Source organism: Pithys albifrons, chromosome 19, assembly GCF_047495875.1.
Source record: "Pithys albifrons albifrons isolate INPA30051 chromosome 19, PitAlb_v1, whole genome shotgun sequence".
NCBI classification, from domain to species: Eukaryota; Metazoa; Chordata; class Aves; order Passeriformes; family Thamnophilidae; genus Pithys; species Pithys albifrons.
Window position 1 is genome coordinate 2244564 of NC_092476.1, and position 25416 is coordinate 2269979.

General features: G+C 44.4%; 1 protein-coding gene across 4 annotated transcripts in view; it reads left to right on the forward strand.

The window, feature by feature from the left end:
- KCNJ16 (potassium inwardly rectifying channel subfamily J member 16) overlaps nucleotides 1-23357 on the forward strand; it is a 31443-nt gene extending 8086 nt beyond the window's left edge. The window contains exons 2-4 of one of the 4 annotated variants that reach the window (XM_071573759.1): nucleotides 2548-2615; nucleotides 3817-3922; nucleotides 18979-23357. In XM_071573759.1, coding sequence (XP_071429860.1) covers nucleotides 19046-20335 — 1290 coding nt within the window. In that variant the 5' untranslated portion in view covers nucleotides 2548-2615; nucleotides 3817-3922; nucleotides 18979-19045 and the 3' untranslated portion in view covers nucleotides 20336-23357. The remainder of the gene's footprint in view (nucleotides 1-2547; nucleotides 2616-3816; nucleotides 3923-18978) is intronic. The other 3 variants (XM_071573762.1, XM_071573760.1, XM_071573758.1) reach the window with 3 other exon arrangements.
- Nucleotides 23358-25416: the final 2059 nt, after the last annotated feature.

The following is a 25416-nucleotide window of genomic DNA, read 5'->3' on the forward strand; positions in this document are numbered from 1 at the left end:
AGACCTTAATTTAACTGTATTTAAACTTCATTGAGGAGTAAAAAAAATGATCTTTCTTAATGCAGTCTTGCTTTATAAAGTATGAAATAAGAATATTAGATTAGTTTGATCCTGGTTCTTATTATGCACTAAGAGTAGATGAGAATGCAAAAATTTCCTCCTTCAGTTCAATCCTCTTGGATGTCAAATCAAAGACCAGGTGCTCCACAATCCATTTCCTTTCCTCAGTGTTTTATGTTTCCTAGCTCTGTAATTCTCCCCAGGAAACCAGCAGAAATCTTAATTTCTTACCCCCCTCCCTGCCTAAAGTAACAGCTCTGGTCATTTAAACAATCAAGCACATGTTCCTACACTGTCTGCACCTCCTGCTATCCATAAATGGGGATGTGGTAGGAAAAACCATGGAGGAAAGGAAATGACATTAACCTTTTCCATCTGATAAATAAGGGCTCTATTCAGCTGCAATAATCCCCATCCTCCCCTAGAGATCCAGTTAATGTAATACCTAAGGGCTCAGTTCATTTAAAATTATTTCCACACTGGCCAGCTGATTTCTTGGTGAATTATTCAGTCCTCAGACTGAACTACTCTCCCTGTGCAACAGCACATGGAAAAGGGCTGGAGTCCTGTTGCTCCCAATGGTCTGAAGGACCTTTCAGAGGTGTCAGAGGGTCTGTGACACCCACATAGTTTATCTGTGCCCCCAAAAAGGAACTTTTGTGCTGATTTTGTAGGACCACCAGTCTGTAAAAGCACTGAAGATCCCACACGTTGCCCCAGTTGCTTCTCTTCTCTGCAGGGACCTTCTCCCTGCCCTATCAAACATTCAGCACCTGCATTTTATAGGTAATGAAAACCAGTTTGAACTTTGAATGGGTGGAAATTTAGAGCAACAGACTCAGCCAGTTTGAAAAATGGAGCCTGGGCTGTGCACGTGGTTCTGGGTTTGAGGTGATGGGTGTGGATCAGTGGCCTCTGCAGGGTGGCTGGAGGGATCCACATTCCCAAAGGCCAAAAGCTGGGATCTGAAATGTGGAGTTGGTCTCCCTTTCTCCCTTTGCAATTCATAGATGGCTCCGGTGTGAGTGGGACCTGCCCAGCTGGACATGCCTGAGAAACTTGTGGTGACAAGGGATGTTTGTGTGCATTGAGGGAGAGCATTTCAGGGCAGGCCAGGGAATCAGGACCCACAGACCCACTTGCAAATCAGTGGGAAACACTGGTGTGGTTTATTAATCTTGTCATTGGCATCAAGACATTGTGGGTTAAGTCCTGACATTATGAGATGTGTTCCTTCCTCTTTTCTTGTCTTTTTTTTTTTTTTTTTAGTTTTAGGGAGTGTAACTAATTGAGCAGAATAAACCAGAGCTGTATGCAATTTTGCAACCTTTCTGGTGGTGTAATGAGCTCTGCTCCAAGGGTTCATTATTAGGCTGTCTTGAAACTCGCTGGTTAAACAGGAAAAACAAGAAATCTGACCTCGCTGGGTGTTTAATTGAAGTGCCTTTATTGACTGGCTTTAAGCTCTTACAGCAGCTGTGCTTGCAGAGAACTGAGCTCTTGGTTTGATGCACTTTCAGCTCCTGGGGTAGACAAAGCCTTGACACCCAAACACCTCACACTCCAAGGTCGGGGTGGGACTGGGACTGGGCAGCAATCTAAAGCTGGAGATGGCACATTGTCCCTCATGACCATGTTCCTCAGCTTCTCTCCCTCCCCAGGACCCCACAAAAGGTGGAACATGCCAGAGCTAAAGCAAGAACATCACCCTGGGCATGTTTTTGGTGTTGCTGTTTTTTGGGTGTTGCTGTTTTTTGGTGCTGGGGTAGGTAACATGAGTCAATAAAGTGAATAAACTCATTTGGGTCTAAAAAATCTTAAAGATTCTGCAAATGTGGATGTCCAGCTTCATAATTCTGAGGAGGGTGGACTGAGAAGACTGTGATGAACCAGTGCCAAAGTCAGCTGCTCTGGATGTCTCTCCAAGAGCAAATCTCCCTTTCATAGGGTAAGGCTGAGACTGGTGTGTCTTAATGCTCTACATTCTCATCCCCATCCCACCTGCATTGGAAATTAAGGCAGAAACCTGAAGTCTTGCAGCAGGCTGTAACCCCAAGCAGAGTTTCTCACTTCAGAGGCCCTGGTGCTGCAGCCAGGACTGGTTATCTATCACTGAACTTCGGAACAGCCTTGGCCAGTTTTGTCTGGATTGAGGGAACTTGTTCTGCTGGCAGGAAAGATCCCTGAGCATTCGTGTTATCTCTCTGGAGATCTTAAGGAGGGAGCTGAACACAATTGAGAACAGTTGCCTGATAAAAGAGGCAGCAAGCAAATGCATTCTGCAGGAGACAGGGAATGGGAATCAGTCCTGGGATAGATGGACGTGGCCCTCCCCTGGTACGGGATATAAAGTGAGCCTGAAGGAGGCAGAACCAGACATTTTCGGATATGATGTCATACTGACTTTGTGTGATACCCACTGAACTCACCTCCAATCCAGCTCACTATAGTTTTAATTTAAACTGGCTGGTTTTTTTTTTTCCAAAGGCTTTGGAACACTTTTGGCTTTGAGGAGCTGCTGCAGGGAGTGCTGGAACTCCAGCCCTGTGACACAGGCAAACCAAGTCTCTGAACCTTCATTGTTTAGCCCAGCTGCAAATCTGACCCGGAGGAGACAGGATTCCATTCAAGGAGTCTGGGATGCAAATTTAAGCAGATGACAGTCATTAGTTTACTGTATGTTTGTATTTATGTTTGCTTGAAACAGCAGGTGAGGAAGAGGCAGCTCCTCTGCAGAGAACGTGGAAATTGCAGATTTGTGCCCAAACTGCCAAATTAAGAAAAGCATTAGAGAATGAAAGACTTGCCTGTCGATTCTTTTGGTAGCTTGCAGGAAAGTGGGAGGGTAGAAGATATTTCAGCACTGGCCACCAACCTCTTGGCTCCTCTTTCTTGGCATTTATCAACAATTCCTTGTCCCCAGAAGCAAAGCTCCTTGGCCAGGAGGACACAGGCACAAGCAGCAGAATTAGCAGCAGGAAAAGTTCATTTGACACAGCCCTAACTGAAGACCCTCTTGGATAAGCCCAGAAGCCCTGGGAAGGCTGTGGGAGTGGAGGCACCCACTGCTGGTGTGCTCTGTGCTGAATCCACCTCTCCTTACTCTGACCTCAGCTCTGTGGCCACTGGGCTCTGCTAAAAACCTCCCCTGGCCCTGGGATTGCTCTCACACCTCAGGTGACAGGGACAGAAGGTGAGTTGCTCTCTGTGCAAGCAGTTCAGAGGATGGAGTAAAACAGGGGTTTACAATAACCCACTTTCAGCTGTGAGTGCAGGTTGGCAGCACCTGAGGGCTCTGGGGGAAAATTGAGGACTTCAAACATCTCCTGGTGACTTTTATCACACACAGGGCTGGTGGGATGCAAGGGTGAAGCCCAAGGGCCAAAGACATTTATGCTGCATGCAAGAAGCCCTTTCCACTTTCACAAAAATCCTTATTTCAAGGCTGCCTTAAAGGGGCTGTTGGATCAGTTATCAAGGAAATGGGAAAAGTTCAGGGTCAAGTTAGTTCCTGGTGTAAATCCCTTGGTTGCTTCACACTTACTGCAAACTAGACCTTGAGCCTTTTTGAGAAAAACAGTTGGAAAGCTGCTGGGCTCCCCAAAGTAGCATATTTCTCACCAGTTCTGATGTGCTGAAAGGATGGGATTTTCTGTAAACTTTTCCCAATCAGTCTTGTTTTATTTTTTTTTTCCCTTCTCTTTGAGAGGGGGAGGAGTTGTGCCTAAAAAAACAAACCCAACCTGTCGTTCTCAGCTCTGCCAACCTGTCAGTCCAGCCATGCAAGAGAGAGGGAGAGAGACAGAGAAAAAGAAAGGAGGGAGTGAAGCAGAGATTCTTTCCAATCTCAGCAGACATTGAGGTAAAACCCATTTCTCACTTCCTTAATTGTGCTTTTCTCTGTGTTTGGACATGTAAACAGAAATTCTGTTACCTTAGAGAGCTTTAAACTAACCAACCAGCCTGGATGGGAATAAACTGCTTAGCTGGTTTAACTGGAAGGGTGTTTTGCATGTAACCTGGCAGCTTGTTAGTTGTTGTTTGGAAACACAGTTTCTGTGTCTGAAACTCAGCAGGAGAGTTTGTGTTCATTTGAATATTAAAAAGAGGCAGAGCTTTGGTGCTTGTCTGGGGAGGATATTAAGCTGTGTGATTCCAGGGCTGAAGCCTCTAATTACTGCAGATCAGGGTAAGGACTTGTTAGAGGCAAAGCTGCCAATTGCAGCTCTCACACCTTCTCCTGGAGCATTTGTTGTCACCACTGGTGGAGATGGGACAGGAGACCACACAGACTGTGGGTCTGACCCAGTCTGGCAGTTCCTCCATTCCTTTCTCTGTGTTTCTAGTGGGGTTTTAGCAACTTGTCCCGGCCAGGGGAGGTACAAAGCCAAGGTGAAGCAAATCTGCCGACAAGAATTCTTGAGTCAGGAGGGCAGAGCTGCACTTGGAGCTCATACCAAGGAAATTGAGGGTTACAGACTGTGAGAAACTCTGGCTGAAATGAGAGTGAGTCAGAAGAATCACTGTGCCCCAGAGCTTGCCTTGGGAGCCTGGTCTGGGCAACCAATTTGTTGGAATGATTACCCTAACCCTAACCCTAACCCTCAGAATCACAGACTATTCTGAGCTGGAAGGGACCCACAAGGATCATCAAGTCCAACTCTCAAGTCAATGGCCCACACAGGGGATTGAACCCATGACCTTGGCATTATTACAACCAAGTTTTAACCAACTGAGCTAAGAGAAGGCCTGGAAGTGAAGGCCTGAAAGACAAAATGGGAAAAAAAGGGCAAAATACAATTTTGTTAGATCTGAGTGTCTGCACAATGAGCTGTGTGAGTGTGCACAAAGGTATCTGTGCAAGGAGCCTGCTGAGAGAGTCTGACCCTTAGTGTGCCATGAAAATCCCCAAACAAAGGAAGAATCCTGTTCATCCACCTTAGAAATAGCCATTTCTATATTTCTAAATCCTGAGCAAACACTGTAAGCTGCACTGAAAACTTTGTAATTCCTTCTTGAGGAGGCCGAGGCTCTGGGAGGGTCATGCAGGAGGCAGAGTGGGGAACAGGATTTCCTTTCCTTGTGGTATATTTGGGGTTTTGGCTCCCACAGCCAAGGTGTTCCTGCTGAGAATCACCTGCCAGACAAGTTGAAGGATGGCAGAGGAGGACAATACAGTTGTCATGTTGCTCACTGAATGGGCTGGAATGTGTTGGCAGGGGTTTGGTTACACAATCCTGGTTCTGCATCCTCCTGGTTGTCAAACTTCCTCAAGCACTCGTGCCCGTGGATCAAAACTCTCCTCCCATGAGGCCACCACAGAGCTGTGAGCCTGGCACGGAGGCAGAGGGGATCCACACCAGAGAGGGGTGGGCTGTGAGGTGGTCTGTCCAAATACAAAGGTTTGCAGAGTTCTGGTGTTCCATCACTCTCTTTTGGGACTGTGTTCTTCTGGGAACGTTGAGCTGGTGTTCCTTATGACCCCTGAGTCACTCCCCGTGGGGGTGGTGATGCAGAGTGAGACTGTAAGCCCTAACACCCAAAAAAAGCTCTTTTACAGATAGTGGGGTTTGTAGCATTGCTATGAGCTTCCTGCTACAGCCAAAGTGGAGAGGGAAGTGCTTTCCCAAGTGAATGCAGGAGGTGAAGAAAAGGAAGTTTTGGTGGGGATAAAACTTCCCACTCCTGCTTACAGTAACAGAAAACCTTCCCACTCCTGCTTACAGTAACAGAAATCAGTCACTGAGTGAAGGAAAGGAGAAAAATCCTTTAACTTTCTTGGCCTGCAAAGACTTCACTGACTTTCCAGCACTTCTGCATCTTTTTGCCTTCTCTTTGCCTCCCCTTCTCTCCTTTCCCTCTCCCTTTCTTTCCCATGATTTAAAGCAGTGCAAAGAAGGTTTGGGGCACCTCCCTGGCACACTCTGCAGTGCTGATGGGCATCTTGAAGCAGGGGCAGACGTTCTGATGCATTTGCTTCCTTGCAGCTTTGGAAAGGGTGTGACTGAAGTGCCATAAGGAGGTTGGGGCTGTGAGTTCAGCCTGCCCAGGCTGCCCAGAGCTGGGGCACTCGGTGTCTGTCCTGTCAAACACAAATCACAGCACACGCTGATGGATGGGCTGGCACTGCTTAGCAGGTGGCAGCTGATCAATCCGAGTTAACCAGCTGCAAACTCCCTGAATTCAGGCAATGTCCAGGCAATCCATATCTTAGATGGGTTTCATTAGTGTGGCTGTAACAGCTCTGCTGCAACAGGAGGGAAGGAATGTCAGAAATACAAGCTGTCACCAAGATCTCTCTATCTGTCACTCTGGAGGCAGCAAGAGCAGGGATTGATCTATTGATCATTTGTCCAGGAAACTGTTTCTAAAGAGATAAACTTTTGCAAAGGATGTGTTACCAGACAAAAAGGTTAAAATCTGAGAAGCTCTTTTGCCAGAAGAGGTTCTGAATAGCTCTTGGAAAGTTCAGTTGGAAAACACTTTGCACTCAGAAAGTTTCTGCCTTTCAATAGGGCACTGCTAATTCACTTTGCTCAGTATCCTCTGGAGATGAAGGTTCTCTGGACTGGATGAAGCAAGGGTTGGACTTGATGATCTTGGAGGTCTCTTCCAACCCAGTTGATTCTATGATTCTCTGATTTGCCCTCTTTCTTTTATTAGTCACTTTTCTTGCCCAATATTCTCACCACAAGTTTTTGGTGAAACGTTTGCTCACAGAACATCCTTTTCCAGGAATCTGTTGTGTAATTCAACAGCCATAAGATAAATGCAAATGAGCAAAACAAACAAACACAACATCAGATTTCTGCTTGCTTTTCAAGTTGGGTTGAGAGCTTAATTTAATTCTTCATCTTTTCATCCATGTATAAGCAGAGTGGTTGTCCATCCTGTCTGCACATGCTGTAACTCAAGAAGTCAGTGCTGCATTTTGCAAAAAAAACTGTTCATTTTTGTCTGGTTCCTCTTTTTAAAGCAGTTAAATTTCTGTTTTGAGAGTGCAGACAGGGTAGAATAATCTTCAGCTACTCGAGTGTTATTTGTGGTGACACACTGGGTTGGAGAATTGGAAGAGTGGAGAGTGTTTCAGCCCTTCATTTCCTGTGGAAAGATTCAGCTCAGGAGCCATTGAATTGTGGGGTTCTCTTTGCTGTCGTGGTAGGGTAGAAAAGGTCGATACTTTCCTGAGAAGATCTAAAAAATTGACATTTGATAAAAATCAAGTCTGGGATATAAACTGAAAAGAGGCAATTTCAGTGAAAAACCATTTTCCAGACAAGTTTTCCTGCACCTCAAGGGAAAACAAAGATGGGTTCACTGAGCAAAGTGAAATGAAGATAAAAGAGTAAAACTGGCTGGAAAATTTCCAAGTGTAAGTAAAGGCACCTCCATTCCTGAAAGAGCTTCGAACACAAAACACCTCCAGCTGTTTTTAAACTGTTATCTCTCAAACTGGTTTCAAATTGGCACCTAATTTTGTGCACATCGATGTCAGGGCACTGATTCTATGTGGCAGTGCCAGCATGACCTGGTTGTCTTTGCTTTGTCTCCAGCCTGGTCACACCTGAGCTGACTTCACCCACCTGATTTCTGCCAGGGCCAAGGGGCCCATTTGGCTCTCCAAGAAATGCTGATCCTGAGCAGCTGTGGGAGAAGCTGCACATTTCCCCACTGGCTTTGTCCCACTCAAAGATATCTCAGAATAAGACAAATCTGAACAATGGAGAAGATGTTCACTTAATAAAAGTAGATGTAGTAAAGCACAGGCTACTTTCCACTAGAAATCTCAGTGGGGAAATTCAAGCATTTCTGTTTCCACTCACAAGCCTTATCCAGCTTTTGACTATTAATGAAAATCCTTTCAGTTTTCCACAACTGAGTGAGAACTCTTTCCAGGGGTGGCCTGTGGTGAGATTTCTAATGCACACTTACTCTGGATGCACTAAGAATATTAATCTTTTCATGGTATTTTGTTACCACAACCAGTTATTCTGCAAAGAAATGAGGCAATTGGTGCCTTATGCAAAAAAAAAAAAAAACAACAAAAAACCAACTAACCCTCAAACAGCTTCTGTTATTCAGGTCTCAGAAAAATTTGATTTTCAATGGGAAAAAGTAATTAGTGCTTTGCTTTATCTACAGGAGTCTGTTCAAATGGAGTGAAGTGATTGGTGCAGCAGAGTTTTGGATTGAGGTGCAGTTGCCCTGGCAACAATCGAGAGTGAAATCAGAACCTTTTGAGCAGCCAGTGGAATGTGGTTCCACTTGGATGACAATAGGTCAGAGCATTTTAATGGGTAAAAGTGTAATCCAGTACAATAGGATTTATTGCCACTGTGACATCAGATTGACACTATTCCTGCAAATTCTTCAGCTTGTGACAGACTCCGACTGAAATCTGTTTAGTGGAAAAACTTGTAAAGTGCCATTAATCATTTTGTTTTCCAAATCAACCAGAGTCTGTGTGTCTCAGGGGGTTAGAAGGAATATCTTCCAAGTGAGTGAAATCCAACCTCTCTGCACAAAGCCCTAATGATTGGCTGTTCTGGACACTGTAAATGGTTCTAAGAACTCAAGGCTTGTTTCTGCAGGGTGCTGAGTGCACTGGTCCGAGTCCACTGGAGAACTTCCTCACTTGCTTAATTTTATACTAACAAAATAGTTTCCAGTGATTTCCAGGATGGTTATTCATGCTCTTAAACCTGATTGTATTTGCTGACAGACAAGACCTTGCAGGATTAAGTCCTAAACCAACACTGGAAGAAAAGATTCCCTGTTCGGTATGGCAGGGGCATGGGGCAATATTTCATCCCTTCTGCTGACATTTTTCCAACTCCTGCAATAACAATCCTTTTATTCTGAACGATCCCAGAGTGCTGTCTGAGCTCAGAAAGTGCAGCCACAGCTCGAGGCACAGGACCAGGACAGGAGGATGTTGCCTGCAGCTTTAAGAACATGACAATTTAGAGCACCAAAATCTGCTCCTCTACCCTGAAGCCAAAGCTTGGCATCCTTTGGGATGTCACCAGGGACCTCTGTCACACATAGAGACCCAGAGTCACCTACTCTGGTGACCCAACAGCAGGAATGGCCCTTAACACTCATTACAGGTGGGTGCTCTGTGAACCTTTTACCAATTTTCCTGTCATGGAGGTCACTCTCACTCATTTTCTTTTAATATGAAAAGCAGATTTCTCTCAGTCACGTGGCTGGTACCCTGCACATCCTTTCATTGTTGCTACAATGCAGCTCCAGGCTCGTAAGGGTTCCTCTCCTTGCAATTAGTTATGGAGAACAATCAAGCCAGACAATGAGACAACCTGTTTCTTGCCTTCCTCAATGGGAAATGGGCTCTGAGTTTTGTGAGGACGTTCATAAACAGCCAAGGGTGTGTAAGGCAAAGAGTGACCTCAAAGCTGAGTTTTACACGGGAGAACAAAGAGATCTTGGGCCCTGATGTGAAAAACACCCCAAGAGCGAATTGATGGCACAGCATCATAATGACCAATGCACGTCACAGCATTGCTGGACCTCACTCCCAGCTCCTGCCCTCACACAAGCACAGCCCCCTGGTCCCTGGGCAGCTGCCAGGCCCTGGCTGGGATGCTGTGCTGGAGGTAACTCCATCCCTGCACCATCCCTGCAGGTTCAGACCCATCCTCGTGTCTCTCCATGGGGTGTTCAGGACATTCCCATGCTGGGATTGCTCTCCCTCTGCTGCAGCACCTCTGTCTCCCTGCCAGGACCTTGCAGGTTGCTTTTTAGTCTCCTTAATCCCCTCTTTCTCTCCTGAGTGGAATCAGCGCTGCTGTTGCTCCCAAACCGAGGCACCCAAGTGTGGGGCTTGTTTGTCTCCTTTTCTGTGGGAAACAGCACTTTATGTTTTTCACAGAGTTCATTTCCTGAGGATCTTTTCCTCATGAAGGGAGCACAGCTTAGCAGCATACAGAATGTTCCTGAGGAGGAATGCCACCCATCCGAGCTCGTGATTCGGGGCTCGTCAGCTTTAATTAATCCCCTTTGACTTTTGGACAACTCTGGCTTGGTGGCAGCAGCAAGTGATGCTTTAACTCAGTTTTACTCAGTGAAAAAAGGAGTAAAAAAAAAAAAAAAAAGATAAAATATAGGATAAAACATCTCCCACTTAGTCTGCTTATATCACTTTTTGAATTTCATTTTAATTTTATTGACCAATCATTTATACAACTCCCAGCTAATTTGGGGTGGGTCAGGGGACAGTGGAAGGGATTTCAAAGCAGAGGAAATTCTCTTTAGTCGTGCCCTTGTTTGTGATGACAGAACCCTGAGCAGTTAATGTGCAATAAATGAGACATTTGTTTCACAGATCCATCACACCTGCGAGGGAAAACAGAAAAGTTGTTTCTGAAAACACGGGAATTGCTCTGGCAATAAAATCAACCCAACTGCAGTTCAGATATCTCTTCTCTGGAGTGTTGACATTTGTAATGTAGCAGATTTTTATTTGATATATTTTTGTTAACAGGGTCTCGATAAGATCTGCTGCTTGTTCACAGTGTTTGCCTTCGAGAAGTAAAACAGGAAAAACACGGCTCTGGCTGAGCAGGTTCTTGACAAACATCTTGGAGGGAGCTGAACCTCCCGAAGCAGCTCCTGCACTCAGCAGTGCTGAGTGAAAATACTCCACACAAAGGGCAACCACAGAGACCCAGATCATGGAGAGTGAGGGAAACAGAGTTACCCTCTGTGTAGGTTACAGGAAGGCAAAAATCCTGTCTCAAAAATCCCTAAATTCAATTTTTTAAATTAAAAACAACATATATATTTATGTATACATTTATATATATATTTTTATATATTTGTATATACTTATGTAAATATATATATTTATTTATTTTTAAATAAGTGCTGCCATTTCTGGAAATACATTGATATTTTGAACAAACAATGACCTATTAACCTTGACTGAGCCAGCTGGGGGATCAGCTGATAAATTCCTTGTGATGGGACTGAGAAACCAGTTGAATTCCTCCAGTGGTTCATGGTACAGCCTTCAACAAGTATTTTTCCACTCTGGCTCCAGAGTTTGCAGGAGTTTTACATTCATTCTTGTTACATGCTTGTAGTTAAACATGTGCATGAGTGTTTTTCTTAGATTTAAACCCAATATCTTAACTCTTAGAATCTCCTTATCCCACATTCATGGCCTGGGATTCCTCTCTCAAGCCCTTCAGAAGCTGAAAAACTGCCTGTGATTGAAGGGCCCATTCCAAGTGTGGGATTTACTGATAAACCACTTTGGCAAGTGCAGGTTTGATATAGAGAGGTGGAAACATGGATAGAAAAATACAGAAAATAGGAAATTGCATTAAAAACATTAGTAGTGGTCAACACAAGTGAAACAAAGGGCAAGATTTAAGGGCTTTCAGTATCATGACAAGTCTCTTTTTAAACTGTGGGGACAGGTTGTGAAAGTCATTTCCAGCCTCTGCAATGAATGGCACACACAGAGGAAAGCAAGAACACAGCAAGAAAAACAGATAACTTCACTTAATAACCTCTGAGAACTCAGAATATGCACAAAAGACAATTCTAAGAAGGAGAACTTTGAGAAGAGTTGGTAAAAGTAGGATTAGAGGTGAGAAATGCTGATAGAGAGGTGATGGGTTAATCCAAAAGAAAGGGGTATTGGTAATGACTCATCAGAGTGTCAAAGTATTGGTGAAAATATTGAAAAATATATGGAGAATGAAGCACTAAATCTGTCTGATTTGGGGTGGAGTAGAGGGAAAACTTTGTAAATGGAGTCATAGATGGTGAATAAATATTTGATGTGGGCCACAATTAAAGAGCAGCACTGGCAGAAATGAAAGTCAGCTTTGATTTAGGATTAATGTTCCCATCTTTAGAGGAATGAATAACTTATCTAATGATGTTTTAAAGGTGGGGGAGAAGAGAAAAGGTTTAAAAGGAGATTCTAACTATCTTCATATTTCTTAAAATCTAATTGATGTGTCCAGAAACTCCCCCAGGTGCTCAGGAATAAGCTGTGGAACAGCATCAGAAGGCCAGACACAAAGTTATGCAACCCTCTCAAGTAGAGGTCCCAAACACACACAAATACTTGTGATTTTCCACTTCCATGTCATTTTAATGATCTGACTTGCAAAACACCAAGATACTGTAAATTAGAGTGCTGAACTTGGAGAGGGAGTGACAGCTGGAACCAGGCGTGGTCAGCACCATGCTGAGTGTGAGTTCTGAGGAAATAATTCAGTAACCTCCCTTTCCAAGCCACGTGGAGCTGTGCTGAGGCAGAGGAGGAGGATGGAAGCACAGGAGTCCAACCCTCTGCTCCACAAGGTGCTGAAAGACATCTCTGAGAGAACCATCCCACTCCCAAATTTCCTAAAGAACTCATTGGAGTTAATAACAATATGGAAACTCAACATTCTGCCAAATCTGTGAACCAAGAAAAAAAAAAGTGTTTAACAAAGCCCTTGTTTCTTAGAAAGTGTTGCTGTAATTCCACAAGTGCAGCCAAACGCGAGAGCAGCGCCGGCTCCTGCCCGGGGAGATACTGAGAACCCAAGGGCAGAGTCTGCTCCAAACAGGGAACCAGAGACGGCCCCTGCGCCGCCTCCAGCGGGGTTGGATCAGCCCTCTGAGCCCCGAAACCACCTCGGATGTTCCACAGGCTCTTTGAGGAAGTGGTGACATGGATAGCCCAGCAAATGTGGGAGCAAACGTGTGTAGGTTTGGATGGAGGGCTGGAAACTCGGGATCTGTGCAGGACTCTGGGCCGTGGCTGAGCAGCTCCTGCTGCAAAACATCCTCGGGCAGAGCAAGGGAAAATCAGATTTTCGTGTATCAGAGAAGGATTTCTGCTGCATCCATATTCACAAATGAGAGGAAGGTCACGTAAAGCTGCTCAGAAAAGCAAATAGTGGTTCCTGATCCCCGTCCTAATTGATAAATTTCTGAAGTGCAGTGTTTGATTGTCTGAGTTATCTGAAGGTCAGGCACAGAATTTTCTGGTGCTTTTCCTAAATAAAAAAAAATGACTGATAGATTGTTTGACTTGACATGTAGCTAATCCTTATCTCAAGCTCTCTTTAATTTGGGGATCAGTTTAGAAATCTCAGTCAGCAGCTTTTTTTGTGGTATTTCCTAAAAAATTAGATCATAGTAGATGTGATTAATTTTATTTACATTTATTTTATTTTATTTTTACTTCTCCCTTCCATTTCCTCAAAGAAGCAACACAAAATGATATTTTTGCTGTTAGACCCAGTGTGTTAGTTTTGAAAATGTGAAGCCTTTAGTGATTTAATTTGGATTTGGGGAGTTTTATTAGGTGGGTTGAGACAGTTTCTGAGTATTGTATTGGAATTCTTGCTGGGGTTAGTACCCTAAAGTTGAAATCAGTAGTAACTTGAAAGTATTCCTGTCTGTCCTGGATAGCAGAAGTTAATAACTGGTGTCAGGCTCCACCTTAGGGCACTTTCTACAAGGGTTGGGGACAGAAAAATAAGAATCAGAGACCCTCAGGCTTCCTCCTCACACCTTCCTTCTGTTTTCTGTCGAACTGAGCTCGCTCCTTAACTTGGATTCTCTTTTATTCTCTTCCTTACATGAAATACAAGAGCCAAGGCATCTGCTCCAAACTCCAACAGCCCAAGGCTTTCCATTGTGGGAGCTGCAGCCTTTGCAATGGGCAGGACTAAAACCTGCACTGGGAATTTCAGAGCTTCTCTGTTCTTCACACACCCTTTGGCCAAAGGCACAGCAGGACCTGTCCCTCTCTCAGGTGTGTGCAGGACCAGGGGGCACTGCAGGAGCCAAATCCAGAGCCTGTACCTGTCCTATCCCACAGAACACACCTGGACACACAGAGTCTCCATGTCTTTATCTCACAGTGCCCTTCCCTCAGTATTTGGTTTACAGTGTGCTCCAGAAAACAGGAAAAACAGGAGTACAGTCCCTACCTCAGGAAGCAGTTGCACAAAGTGACGTAAAGGAAACTGTCCCTGAGACTGGAAGAACCCTTTTGGAATATCAGCTCTTGCCTGCTCCTGAGTTCCTACATTATTAATAACCTGTTGTGTTTTGGGAAGAGATATAACAGCAAGTAACAGAGCTGAGGGTGTTGGCTCTGTTAGATGAAAGTGCTCAGCATTATCTAATCAGATTCTGTCATTGTTCAGGACCTGCCACTTACCCACTGTTGAATTCATTATTACATTACATCATGTCTATTAAGAGCTGCAACAAACTGTTCTCCTGTTCCTTGCCAACAACATCCAGTGGTAAAGTTCCTCAAGGAATGTTTCTGTGACTCTGTAGGCTGAAGTTCCAAGGCCAGGCTGGATGGGGCTTGGAGCAACCCAGGACAGTGGAAGGTGTCCCTGCCCATGGCAGGGGGTGGAATGAGATGAGATTTAAGGTCCCTTCCAAGCCAAACTATGTAGGATTCTATAAAAAAAAAATTCACTTGTAACATAAAATTCTTATCAGGCTCTCAGACCTGACCTGTTAGAGACAAATAATACCAGACCCTTCCTGACACTGTGAACATCAGGGCTCTTTTCTGTTTGGCCAGATGAGGCAAGTGAAAGCTTTGTCATCACAGAGACAAGATCTTGTGGGCTAAGTGTGCTCAGACTCACAAGCCAAGCAGGCAGGAGGTTTACAGGCAGGTTTTCTGTGTCCTGGAACATCCCTGTGAACAAACACCTCCGTGGGGTGGTTAAATAGGAGATGCCAAATGGGGACTCAGGATGTGTGCCAGCCCTGCCCTGGGCAGTGCAGAGCAGAAGCAGAAAGACTGGCTGCAAGTATTAGAAAAAATTATGTCCCTTTGCAAGGGAGAGGAAGGAAGGAAGGAAAGAAAGAAGGAAGAGTTTGTTGCCCTACAATAGATTTATTTAGATTTTGTGGGTGATGGGTTTGTTTTAAAGGAACAAGAATTTGAGTCAGTTCCAAAGCAGCTCAGAAGGTTTTGACTTGTCACATTTCTGGTCTCTGAGCTGAAAGTCTTCCAGGGTTACACAACAATGACTAAAACTGGAAAGCTTTCAGACCATTTCCAAAACGAAGCAGGAACTTGAGGTGAGTGTTAAACCAACATGAGATGGAGACACATCCACTTCCACGTGTGTGGGGTTACAGTGAGCACCCAATTTCTTCTGGAGGTTTTGAGCTGTTTTCTTTTTGATTTAATCTCAGAACAGAATTATTTTGGAACCAAGATCTTCACATTGTTTTGCTTAATGTTTTACAAACAAGCTGTTGACTGAAGTTGTCACTGAACAAGAATTCACTCCTATTGTTTACATAATGGGAAAATAGAGTCATAACAGGGGTGTAGCAGCAACTTGTTAGGTATTAGGTTAAGGTGCAATAGGGATTATCAGCACAAAACACTGAGCCCTAAACTCAAAATGTCAAGATTAAATTGACAATTGCATTTAGTGAAAGTCTTTGAAAGGCTAAACTTGATGCTTAAGGCTTTTAAATTACTGTTCTGAGCGAGTTGACAACCAAGAGTTCAAGTTGTGCTGGTACAGCTGTTCTATTCAAGAGGAACTAGAAGGAAACATTAATATGATAAAAATGCTGCTCCTGCTGCTGTTTGCTTTGTGGCAGCTCTTCACTGGGTATAAGGAGGTGTTGGGTTTGTTCCTGTTTCTGCCACTGTGCTGCTTTATGACCTTCAAAACACAGGAATTTCCTTCCCTTCCTCCCAGTTCTAATGGGGTGGAATTTTAGAGAATACCAGTTTGGGCTGAATATGCAGAGCCCATGAACACAGGTCTGCCTGAACACATTTCAGTATCCAGCACAGCAAGATCCTGACCTTGGCTTAGATAATTAAGAATATAAGTTGCTTTTCTCAACTCTGAGTTTGATATATATATATATTAACAGAACTTCTGAACCCTCTCTGCCATTTACCCCAAAGAAATCTTTGAGATTTCTCAGTTTCTGTCTCCCTGCTACCCAGCCTGGCTTCACTGCTCCATTTTTGTCTCCAATAAGATTTTATTTGGAGGGGGGAATTACATGTATAAGAATGGTTAGCAAAAGTACTGCAAATTTCAACAGTGCTGAAATGCAAGGGGAGGCTCATGATGTGTATAAACATGCCCAGAAACAAAAGAAAAAACTCACAGAAAGTAAAAGCAAGACAAAACAAGGGGAGGGTTTATGTGTCACTGTTAGAGGAAGGTGAAAATGCTTCTTGGCAACATCTGAGAATCATTTGCAGCAACTGATCCAGGAGCTTTAGTGAGTAGAAAATGTTTTTAAATCCTCCCCCACCCCCTTTGTTAATCTTTACCAGGTAGTCAGACCTTTAATGTAATTGTGTGGCTTTCTTAGAGACGTGTCAAATATTTCCATTTTGAAAACTAAGGGGTTTGAAATGGCTCTAAGGGTGAAATTCAGAAGTCTGGTTGTGAGCCTGTGGCCTTTGGTAATAATTTGGGAATAATAACAGTGTTCAGACTGGTTTGCAGAAGTCAGTGAGTCTCAGCAGAGTGAGAGAGGAACATCTGCCTGTGCTCTGGAACAGGAAATCACGTGCCTGTTGAATGGTGTCCCCGTGAATGAAGCACAGACCAGAACAGGGACTTCCATAACTCAGGAACATTGAAGGGTGGTTGTTTAGGCTTCAGTGTTCTGAACAACATCAGGCAATGCAATTTAGCTATTAATTATGATGCATGATTATTATTGCACTTGAGACTATTTAGGAGGAAACCTGGAAAAGTCATGGCTTAATTTACCTTTAAACACCCCCAAAATACTGGGCAATAATTTTTCAGTGTTTTTGTGTGGCTGTGGAGGTTATTTCCAAAATCTTTGGAGCACATTTGGGATTTTAAGTCACCTGGGGCATTGTGCAGTGCCAAATGGCTCTGAGCAATCCAACTTTGGACACAGAGAGCAGAGACTGGAGCTGCCCCTCCACTCCCCTTCATGAGGAATCCTATGCATGGTTTTTATTTAAGATTATATTGGCTCCTGATTACAATTTGCTTCATTTTCACACCTCTCATTATGAGGTCCTTACATAAAGGCCCAAAACAACTCAACAGTTTCCAGTTGTTGTTTGTTGTTAAATATGACTTAGAAATTGTTAGGTCAAGCATCTTCACTAGACCAGGCTCCACTGTTTGTTTAAAGCTATGAGTAAAGCAAGTCATATGAATGTTTCCAAAGACTGTATTCCAAAAAGTATTTTTGGAAACATTAATGTTGTGTTTTTTAATGAAGGCCACATTCTGAGGCTACGACACCATATGTCACATTCATTTCTGTACTGGAAAAAAAAAGAGAGAGAAAAAGAAAAGAAAAAAAGAAATGGAAACTATGTTTGGCTTTTAAGTGTTTTTGGACTGGTGTCTCTGCATGCTTGTCATTGTTCCTTGGATGAGAGGAGAGTTCTTGGTCTGCTAATCTAGTCCATCCAATCTATATTACACTCCATGGGCCTGACTCTGCTCTGCCTAGAAGTGTGTACAGTCATTTATACTCAGCAAAATGAGTGAAGACCTGAGGGAAAAAAAAACTACCACTAGGAAAGTTGGTTTTTCTTAAATTCATTTTCCATGAATATTCTGATTTCATTGAAACCTACATCTCTGACCTCCCAAACCAGCTCAACAATGGGAAAAGTAGTTGTCATTTTTCCATCCAAAACTTGCAATTTTTGAAAGAATAATGACAGGTTTGGGGTTTTTTCCTTCAGAAATATCAGTTAGGAAGACAAAACTTGGCGAAAAGAAACTGAGTTGTTCTGCTCTGTCCCCATCACTTCTGAGTGGTTGGTGCTTGGATTGGGATGTGGTGGGAAGAGCTGGAGACCCGCAGGAAAAGGACTTGCCTTTCTCAGTGCTGTATCCTACAAGTAATTCATAAACATCCTGTAACTGCTTATGTCAGCTAAATCTTTCCTTTCTTATTGGATTCCAGGTGATGAGATCTCAATTCCTAACATAACTTTTTGGTGTCAGTCCCTAAAGATGTGGCCCAGAACTCATCCTGCTCCAGGTCATGTGCTTGCACTCTGCAACAACATCCATTTCTCCTCTGCTCCGACAGAGGGATCTCCTTATTCCCATCACTTCAGAAATTTGTGTCAGCCCCAGCTTTTATTAACAGACTGAAGGCTTGTTGCAGACTCATTAATCAAAATTTAAACTTTTTTGGCAGCAGCATATTGTTTGGTTTGCTGTAAGGAAGGATTTGAAAGGGTTTCCAGGACCTCAGAGAGGTTTCTTTTTCATTTAAGATGTAAATCATTTCCTAAAAATTGAACAAACCTGTTGCTGTAGCATCAGCCCAGTAAAGTTCATGTCCATGACCAGGTTTTTCTGGGCAATAATGAAACACAAATAATGATGAATGATTTTGTGTTTGATGATTTTTCTGCTAAAACACCTTAGCACTGAACATGCTGGTCCATGTTACTGAAGTCTAAATGAGGGGTTTTCTTCTTAGGCATTTCTTTTAATGGAGGAAAACAAGCAGAACTGCAACAAACAATTAACTACCTCAAATATTTGGCCAACTTTAAGAGGGTTTGTGCCATTCCTGGGATATTTCAGGAGAGCCCATCCTGATTTGAATGTTGCTTCATGAGATCATTAGAAGAGGTACTCACAGTGGGGTCACCACAATGGTTTTTGATTTCTCTTTTCATCTACATACTAAAATTTTGGGATTCATAAGGACATTTCTAACCAGTTGAACTTCTTGCTGCCTCTTATTTCCAGGTCTGGTTTTGAGTGGTGTTGTATAATGAATGGCTGAGTCTGTACTCTTTAAAACTGTGCTTGTGATGGCCACAGAGTGAATGTGTTTGGATTTGGAGTAAAACAGTTCTGCTACAGGAAACTAAAGCAAAAATAAATTTTCTCTTTTATTTCATAGATTTCCAATGAAAAGAGAAACCAAATAACCTCCAGTGTGTTCTGTAAATTGATGCCTGGGGGCAGAGATGAGGAAGATGACGGACCAGAGCTGTTCCTACAGGCCCGTGAGCATCCAGGGAAACAAGGTGAGCTACCGAGGCACTTGCCAGGAGAGGCCTGAAAAGGGGACAAAGAGGTTGCAGAAGAGGTTCCTCCACAAGGACGGCAGCTGCAATGTCTACTTCAAGCACATCTTTGGGGAATGGGAGAGCTACGTCGTGGACATATTTACCACGCTGGTGGACATCAAGTGGCGTCACATGTTTGTGATATTCTCCTTGTCCTACGTGCTCTCCTGGCTGTTCTTTGGACTGGTCTTCTGGCTGATAGCCATCCACCATGGAGACATATTCAACGATGAGGAGACAACCCCCTGTGTTGCGAATGTGCACAGCTTCACGGGGGCGTTCCTGTTCTCCCTGGAGACGCAGACGACCATCGGTTACGGGTACCGCTGCGTGACCGAGGAGTGCTCGCTGGCCATCCTCATGGTCATCCTGCAGTCGGTGCTGAGCTGCATCATCGACACCTTCATCATCGGGGCAGCCTTGGCCAAGATGGCCACAGCTCGGAAGCGAGCTCAGACCATCCGCTTCAGCTACTACGCCGTGGTGGGCTTGAGGGACGGCAAGTTCTGCCTCATGTGGCGCATCGGCGATTTCCGGCCCAACCACATGGTGGAGGGCTCTGTGAGGGCGCAGCTCCTGCGCTACAAGGAGGACAAGGAGGGCAGGATGGCCATGGAGTACAGGGACTTGAAGCTGCTGAATGACCACATCATACTCGTCACACCAGTGACCGTCGTCCACAAAATCGATAGCGAGAGCCCCTTGTACGGTCTGGACCGCAGAGCTCTGGCCAAGGACAACTTTGAGATCTTGGTGACGTTCGTCTACACGGGCGATTCCACGGGAACGTCACACCAGTCGAGGAGCTCATACATCCCCAGAGAGATTCTCTGGGGCCACAGGTTTAACGATGTCTTGCATGTGAAGAAGAAATACTACAAGGTGGATTGCTTGCAGTTTGAAGAGACCACAGAGGTCTATGCCCCTCACTGCAGTGCCATGCAGCTGGATCGGAAGGAGCAGGAGTGGACCCGAGTCGAGAAGACACAGGAGAAAGAAGCGGAGTCATCAGCACTGGAGATCAAGACATTTAACACCAACCAAAAGTCCTTTAGTGCAGTTGCCCTTGTCACCAGTTGTGAAGAGCCAGAAGACACAGTGAAAACCGACACTCACCCTTCTGGAGAGGTTTCTTACCGGAAAGCAGCCGTGACCCTAAGCAGGCTCTCCATAGAGTCCCAAATCTAGCTTTGACTGCAGTTAAATTTGCTCCCAGCAGATTCTCCCGTTGTAGCTCTTAGAACATGAACAATGAACTCACATGCACAAGGCTTTATGTTGCAGACCTCGCTGACAGCGTGCCCACAGTGTAACACATTGCTGAGCTGCAAGGAGGAGCATCACACTGGTTTGTGTGGGCATCAGTGACAGATTGATTCTGGCATGAGACAACAGCCCCCATTTGGGTTTTTCGAGAGCTACTGCACTTGAGCAAACTCATTGTTGACTTTATTACCCTGCAGGGACCGTGTTGGACATACCCAGAGACAGATAATGATCTCGGCAGGGAACAACAAACAATGCACTGTGCCCTCTAGGTCAGATTTTTCAAAGCTGCCTAATTTATTTGGAAAGCCAGTTCCCAGTCTCTCTAGAAGGCTCTGAAACTCCACCACCCAACAAAGGATTTCTCTCCAGCAATTTAGGAGAAACCTTCATCCCAGGGTTCTGGGGGGGAATCTCTGGGGCTATTCTTTGTAGCAGAGAGTGAACTGGTGATAACTGACCCCAGCATTATTGGGTAGCTTTGGAAACCTGCTTACACCCTGCCTACACCCTGCCTAATCCTGTGGGATCCACAGTGGGATGCTGGAGCTCTTTTCACATTCCCTAGTCATGAGCCATTCCCAGAAGTGCCTGTCCCTCAGCCCTTAAGCCATGAGGGATGTCAGCTGGCCTGGGGCTGTGGGGAGCATTTGGGATGTGGCTCTGGTGGCTCAGAGGTTTGGCCAAACTGCCCCATGTGCACTGGTCAGAAATCAAAGCAAGACCTCCAGTTTGGAAACCAGCAAAATCAGGTTGAGCCTCAAGGAGAGGATCACGTGTTTAGAGTGAGCTGTGCAATATTTTATATCAAAGTGTCTTTCATTTCATTTCGCTTTTCTTTTTAGTGGATTGTTCTTCTTGAGAAAGGCAAAAATCAATCTGGAGAACAAACAGGGTGGCTTTGTCAAACTGAAATATGTTTATCTCAAATTGCTGTGTAAAAATGATCCTTCACAGAGAAATTCAACACACTCAGATATCTGTCAGCTCAATTTGGAAAAAAGGAAAGTGGTGATGCTTTGAAGCTGACTGTGACACAGAAGTCCATGCTCTGCACATCTTTGTAATTATTTAATAGCAATATCTCATCATGCTTTTTCCTCCTGATGATTACAGTTAATTTGCATTGTGTTTAATTATCATGCTAATGTAAAATAATTACACCTGAGTTGGTGGGCTTTATCTCACCTGACCTCAGCTGCAAAGAAATTAAGTGTTTTCCTGCTGATTGAGGCTCCCTGTGGTTACTGGAGCTCTTCTGTCTTCACCAGGAAGTCCATCCCACCTTACTCTGTCTTTTTAGGGAGCTGAAGGCATTTCCATTTGTCCTGGAAATGTTCATCCCCCTCCATTTGTTGCTGAAGGATATGAGATGACTGTCGTGGAAATACTGGCTAAGCTTAGGCTGCTAAAATTAGGTCTGACGAGTCATTCACATCATTCTGACTAATTAATTGGGTTTTTATAACCTCATCACGTTTAATGAAGAAAAAATAGCATGCTGAGTTTTTTCCTGACACTCCATGTAGTAGCACTGGTGTATTATTTTAATGTATCTTGAATTTCTCTCTTGCTGGCACATGATCCCTTTGGGCAAAACTGAAGCCTGGGGTGGGGTTGGTTATTCCAAAGATCATTAATTAGCCCATTTCTTCTGCTGTTTCATCAGCAGCATCCATCTATAACAGCACCAGAACACATCTTTTTGTATCCTGGATTTAAGCACTGGCAGACTTTGGGGAAATAGTCTAAAAAAATATGGGAAGGAATGTAGGAAAATATATAAGGGTCTCAGTACTTATGTGGTGTTGGAAAAGAACATCATCCGGGTTGTATAAAACAGGATATAAACTCCAAGACATGGGAAATAATTCTTCTACACTCCTCTGATCTTGGCTGGGTTACTTTGTTCCATGTTGGGCACCACATTTTTGGGAAAGACATGGAGCAATTTGAAGAGAATCTGAAGATGTAGAAAATACATTATTAAGGAAGCAGGGAAATGGCTGAAGGTGTTTCAGTCCTAAAAGGAGGTGGGAAGCACACAGTTCTAAAACACAAACTCTGCAATTTGAGAGAGGGACAGTCTGGTGCTGGTACGTGCTGGGTAGGACAGGAAAATATGGAATTAAACTGAAGGCAAGAGGATTGAAGTTTATTAGGAAATTCATCAAGAAGGGGGAGCAGGGCCAGAGCTCCAGGGGGTGTGATCTCTGTGGTGGCTCTCAGGAGCCTGATGGAGAAAACCCTGTCAGGACTGAGACAGAATGGTCAGCCTGGAACTTTCCAACACTGATTTTCACAAACAGGGGGTGTCTAACATGAAATCTGCTTCACTGGTCACTTTACAAGTACTTACACACATATGTTTGCTTGATCACATAGTAAAGATACTGACAGAGATGAGGTACCACTGAGACATCTGATCAAACTCCCCCAAATCCCTTGCAGAGGTGCACATTCCAGGTGCTGTGTGTGAAAGCAATTCTCCCTGGTGAGCTGTGAAGCTCAGCTGCCTTTCCCTCTCCCAGCTCTGTCCCATGTGAGCCTCTTACAGAGAAAAAACTCCTTCCTCGGAATGACTTTGCTTTGAATGAAAGTACCAGGAGGCTGATTGAGGGGTTTGTCTTGTGTTTCCTGGCACAGACAGATCAAAATGCGTGAGCATGTCTGGCAATGTGTGTGTTGGCATGTAGGGCAACCACTGACTGATGAGGATCAGGAAGAAACTCCTCTCCTGGGCATGTTAATTCACAACAGAATTCCAATTCTCTACAGTTCCTTCTACTTTTATCTACAGCATCTGATACCAGCCATTGCTGGAGACAGGAGACTGGGGGAACCACTGGTCTCAACCAGTCTGGCTTTTTCTGGCTTTCTCTGTTTTGGGATTTTAATTTCATTTATCAAAGTATTAAAACTATGTACACTGGTGTATAGTGAAGCATGCATTGAGTTTTTGTGAATAAAGACACTGAAATAAAGAGCTCCAATATCCCATCTAACCCTGCCCTCTGGCAGTTTGAAGCCACTTCCCCTTATCCTGTCCTTCCATCTCTTATCCAAAGCCCCTCTCCAGCTCTCCTGGAACCCTTTTAGGCATTGGAAGGGGCTCTAAGTTCTCCCAGGCTGTACTTAGGTGGGCCCTGACTCTATTCTTGTTAGAGCCCGTTCTTACATCCTCCTTGCCTAGGAAAGGACCCAGGGAAGATCTTTGCAGGACACTGATGCACAGTGAGAAACAGAATAAATAGGAGGGAGACACTTCCTCACCCATCTGCTCTTTCCTGAGGATTTTTTCATCCTCATTGCAGGGCTGAGCAATACAAAAGCAAACAAGCCTCCCAGAAACCCCACAAAGGTAATAACAGAAGCATCCTCACAGCAGAAACACAGACCTAACCCTTGAGTCATCCCAAGGAACTGGCTGGAAGTTCTCTCCAGTCCAAATTTAAGCATCCAGGTGCATTCAGAGCTGTTCAGTGAGTTGGGAGCAGTGGTGAAACACCAGGATTCTCCCACTCTTCCACAGTGTTTCATGTGCTCCTGGAGACTTCAAACAGCCAATTCCTTGGGTTGAAGTTCAGCAGCTTCTTCCCAGCCACCAAGAGGCAGGAACTGGCATTTCTGCCTGGAAGTTGCTCTCCCTGTTCCCATCTTTTCCACAAAATTTACCAGATGAAGCAAAATTTTGACAACAAAGAGAAAACATAAACCACTTTGCATTGGACTCCTGACTCATGATTATAAACTGCATCTGGATTATTTTTCCTTGGAAAGGAGCACTATTGTTCCGGGTCAAGATTAATTTATGTCAAAGGGAATATAATAAGAGATTATTATATAATTTATTTTTCCAGCCTTGCTTACCACCATTCATTAAGGCAGCTGGCAACTCCTTCCCCATTATCATGTATCATTTAGTGCATATTTTTTGTGAAGTTGGTTTTCAGATGTGGGACATAATATTTATCCCCTTGTTTATCCCTTGTTTCTTACACACTGCGCAGGAGGTCTGAACTCACTTAAGGAAATAAGAGGTACCTTTCAGGGCATGAGAAGTGTTTGTGCAGGAAGAAAAAAATTGCTTGTGAGCTTTTTTTTAGCTCTTAAATCTTTGTTGGTTTGAGCTGGGAACCTGCAAACAGAAAGTGTTGGTGTCTGTGGTGGGCAGAAGAGGCCCAAAGGAGGGAAGGAAGAAGCATCCGATACCAGAGTCACTTCCAGGCAGACAAGAGGAAGTGTGACAGAAATGGAACCAGAAGAACACAAGGAGAAGTTACTGTTTTCATCTGGGCTGAGAGGTGTGGATTGATGTTTTTACAAGGCTTAAAATCACAACACAGGAGCTACTTCCACAATGTAAATAAAGCTTTTTGTGGGGTCAGGCCTGGCTGGTGGCTGATGAGATATTGGTGGGAATTGGATGAACATCAGGCTAAACTGGTATGATGTTGGGTAGTTCTGTTTTGGGCTCTCGTTCCCTAGAAAGCCAGGAATTCTTGAAACTGTCAAATTGACACCTGTCAGTCAATGTTTTCTTCAAGCAAAACAACACAAAGTTACCCTGGACTGCCAAAAACACACAAGAATTTCCCACCAGCCCAGGTTGCTCCAAGCCCTGTCCAACCTGGCCTTGGACACTTCCAGGGATGGGGCAGCCACAGCTTCCCTGGGCACCCTGTGCCAGGCCCTTACCCTCTCACAGAGAAGAGTTTCTTCCAAAAGCCTAACCTAAATCTCCCTGGTTTAATTTTAAACCATTTTCTTTTGCCCTATCACTGTCTGCCCTCATAAAGAGTCTCTCCCTCTTTTCTATCAGCCCCCTTTGGGTCTAAGGTTTCCTGGGAGCCCCCAGCTCAGTCTGTCCACACCGCAGCGATGCTCCAGCGCCCTGTGCCCATCACTGACCCATCCCCGCACGTCCATCCCCGTGTCCCCCACCCAGGACGATCCCGATCCCGATCCCGATCCCGATCCCGATCCCGATCCCGATCCCGATC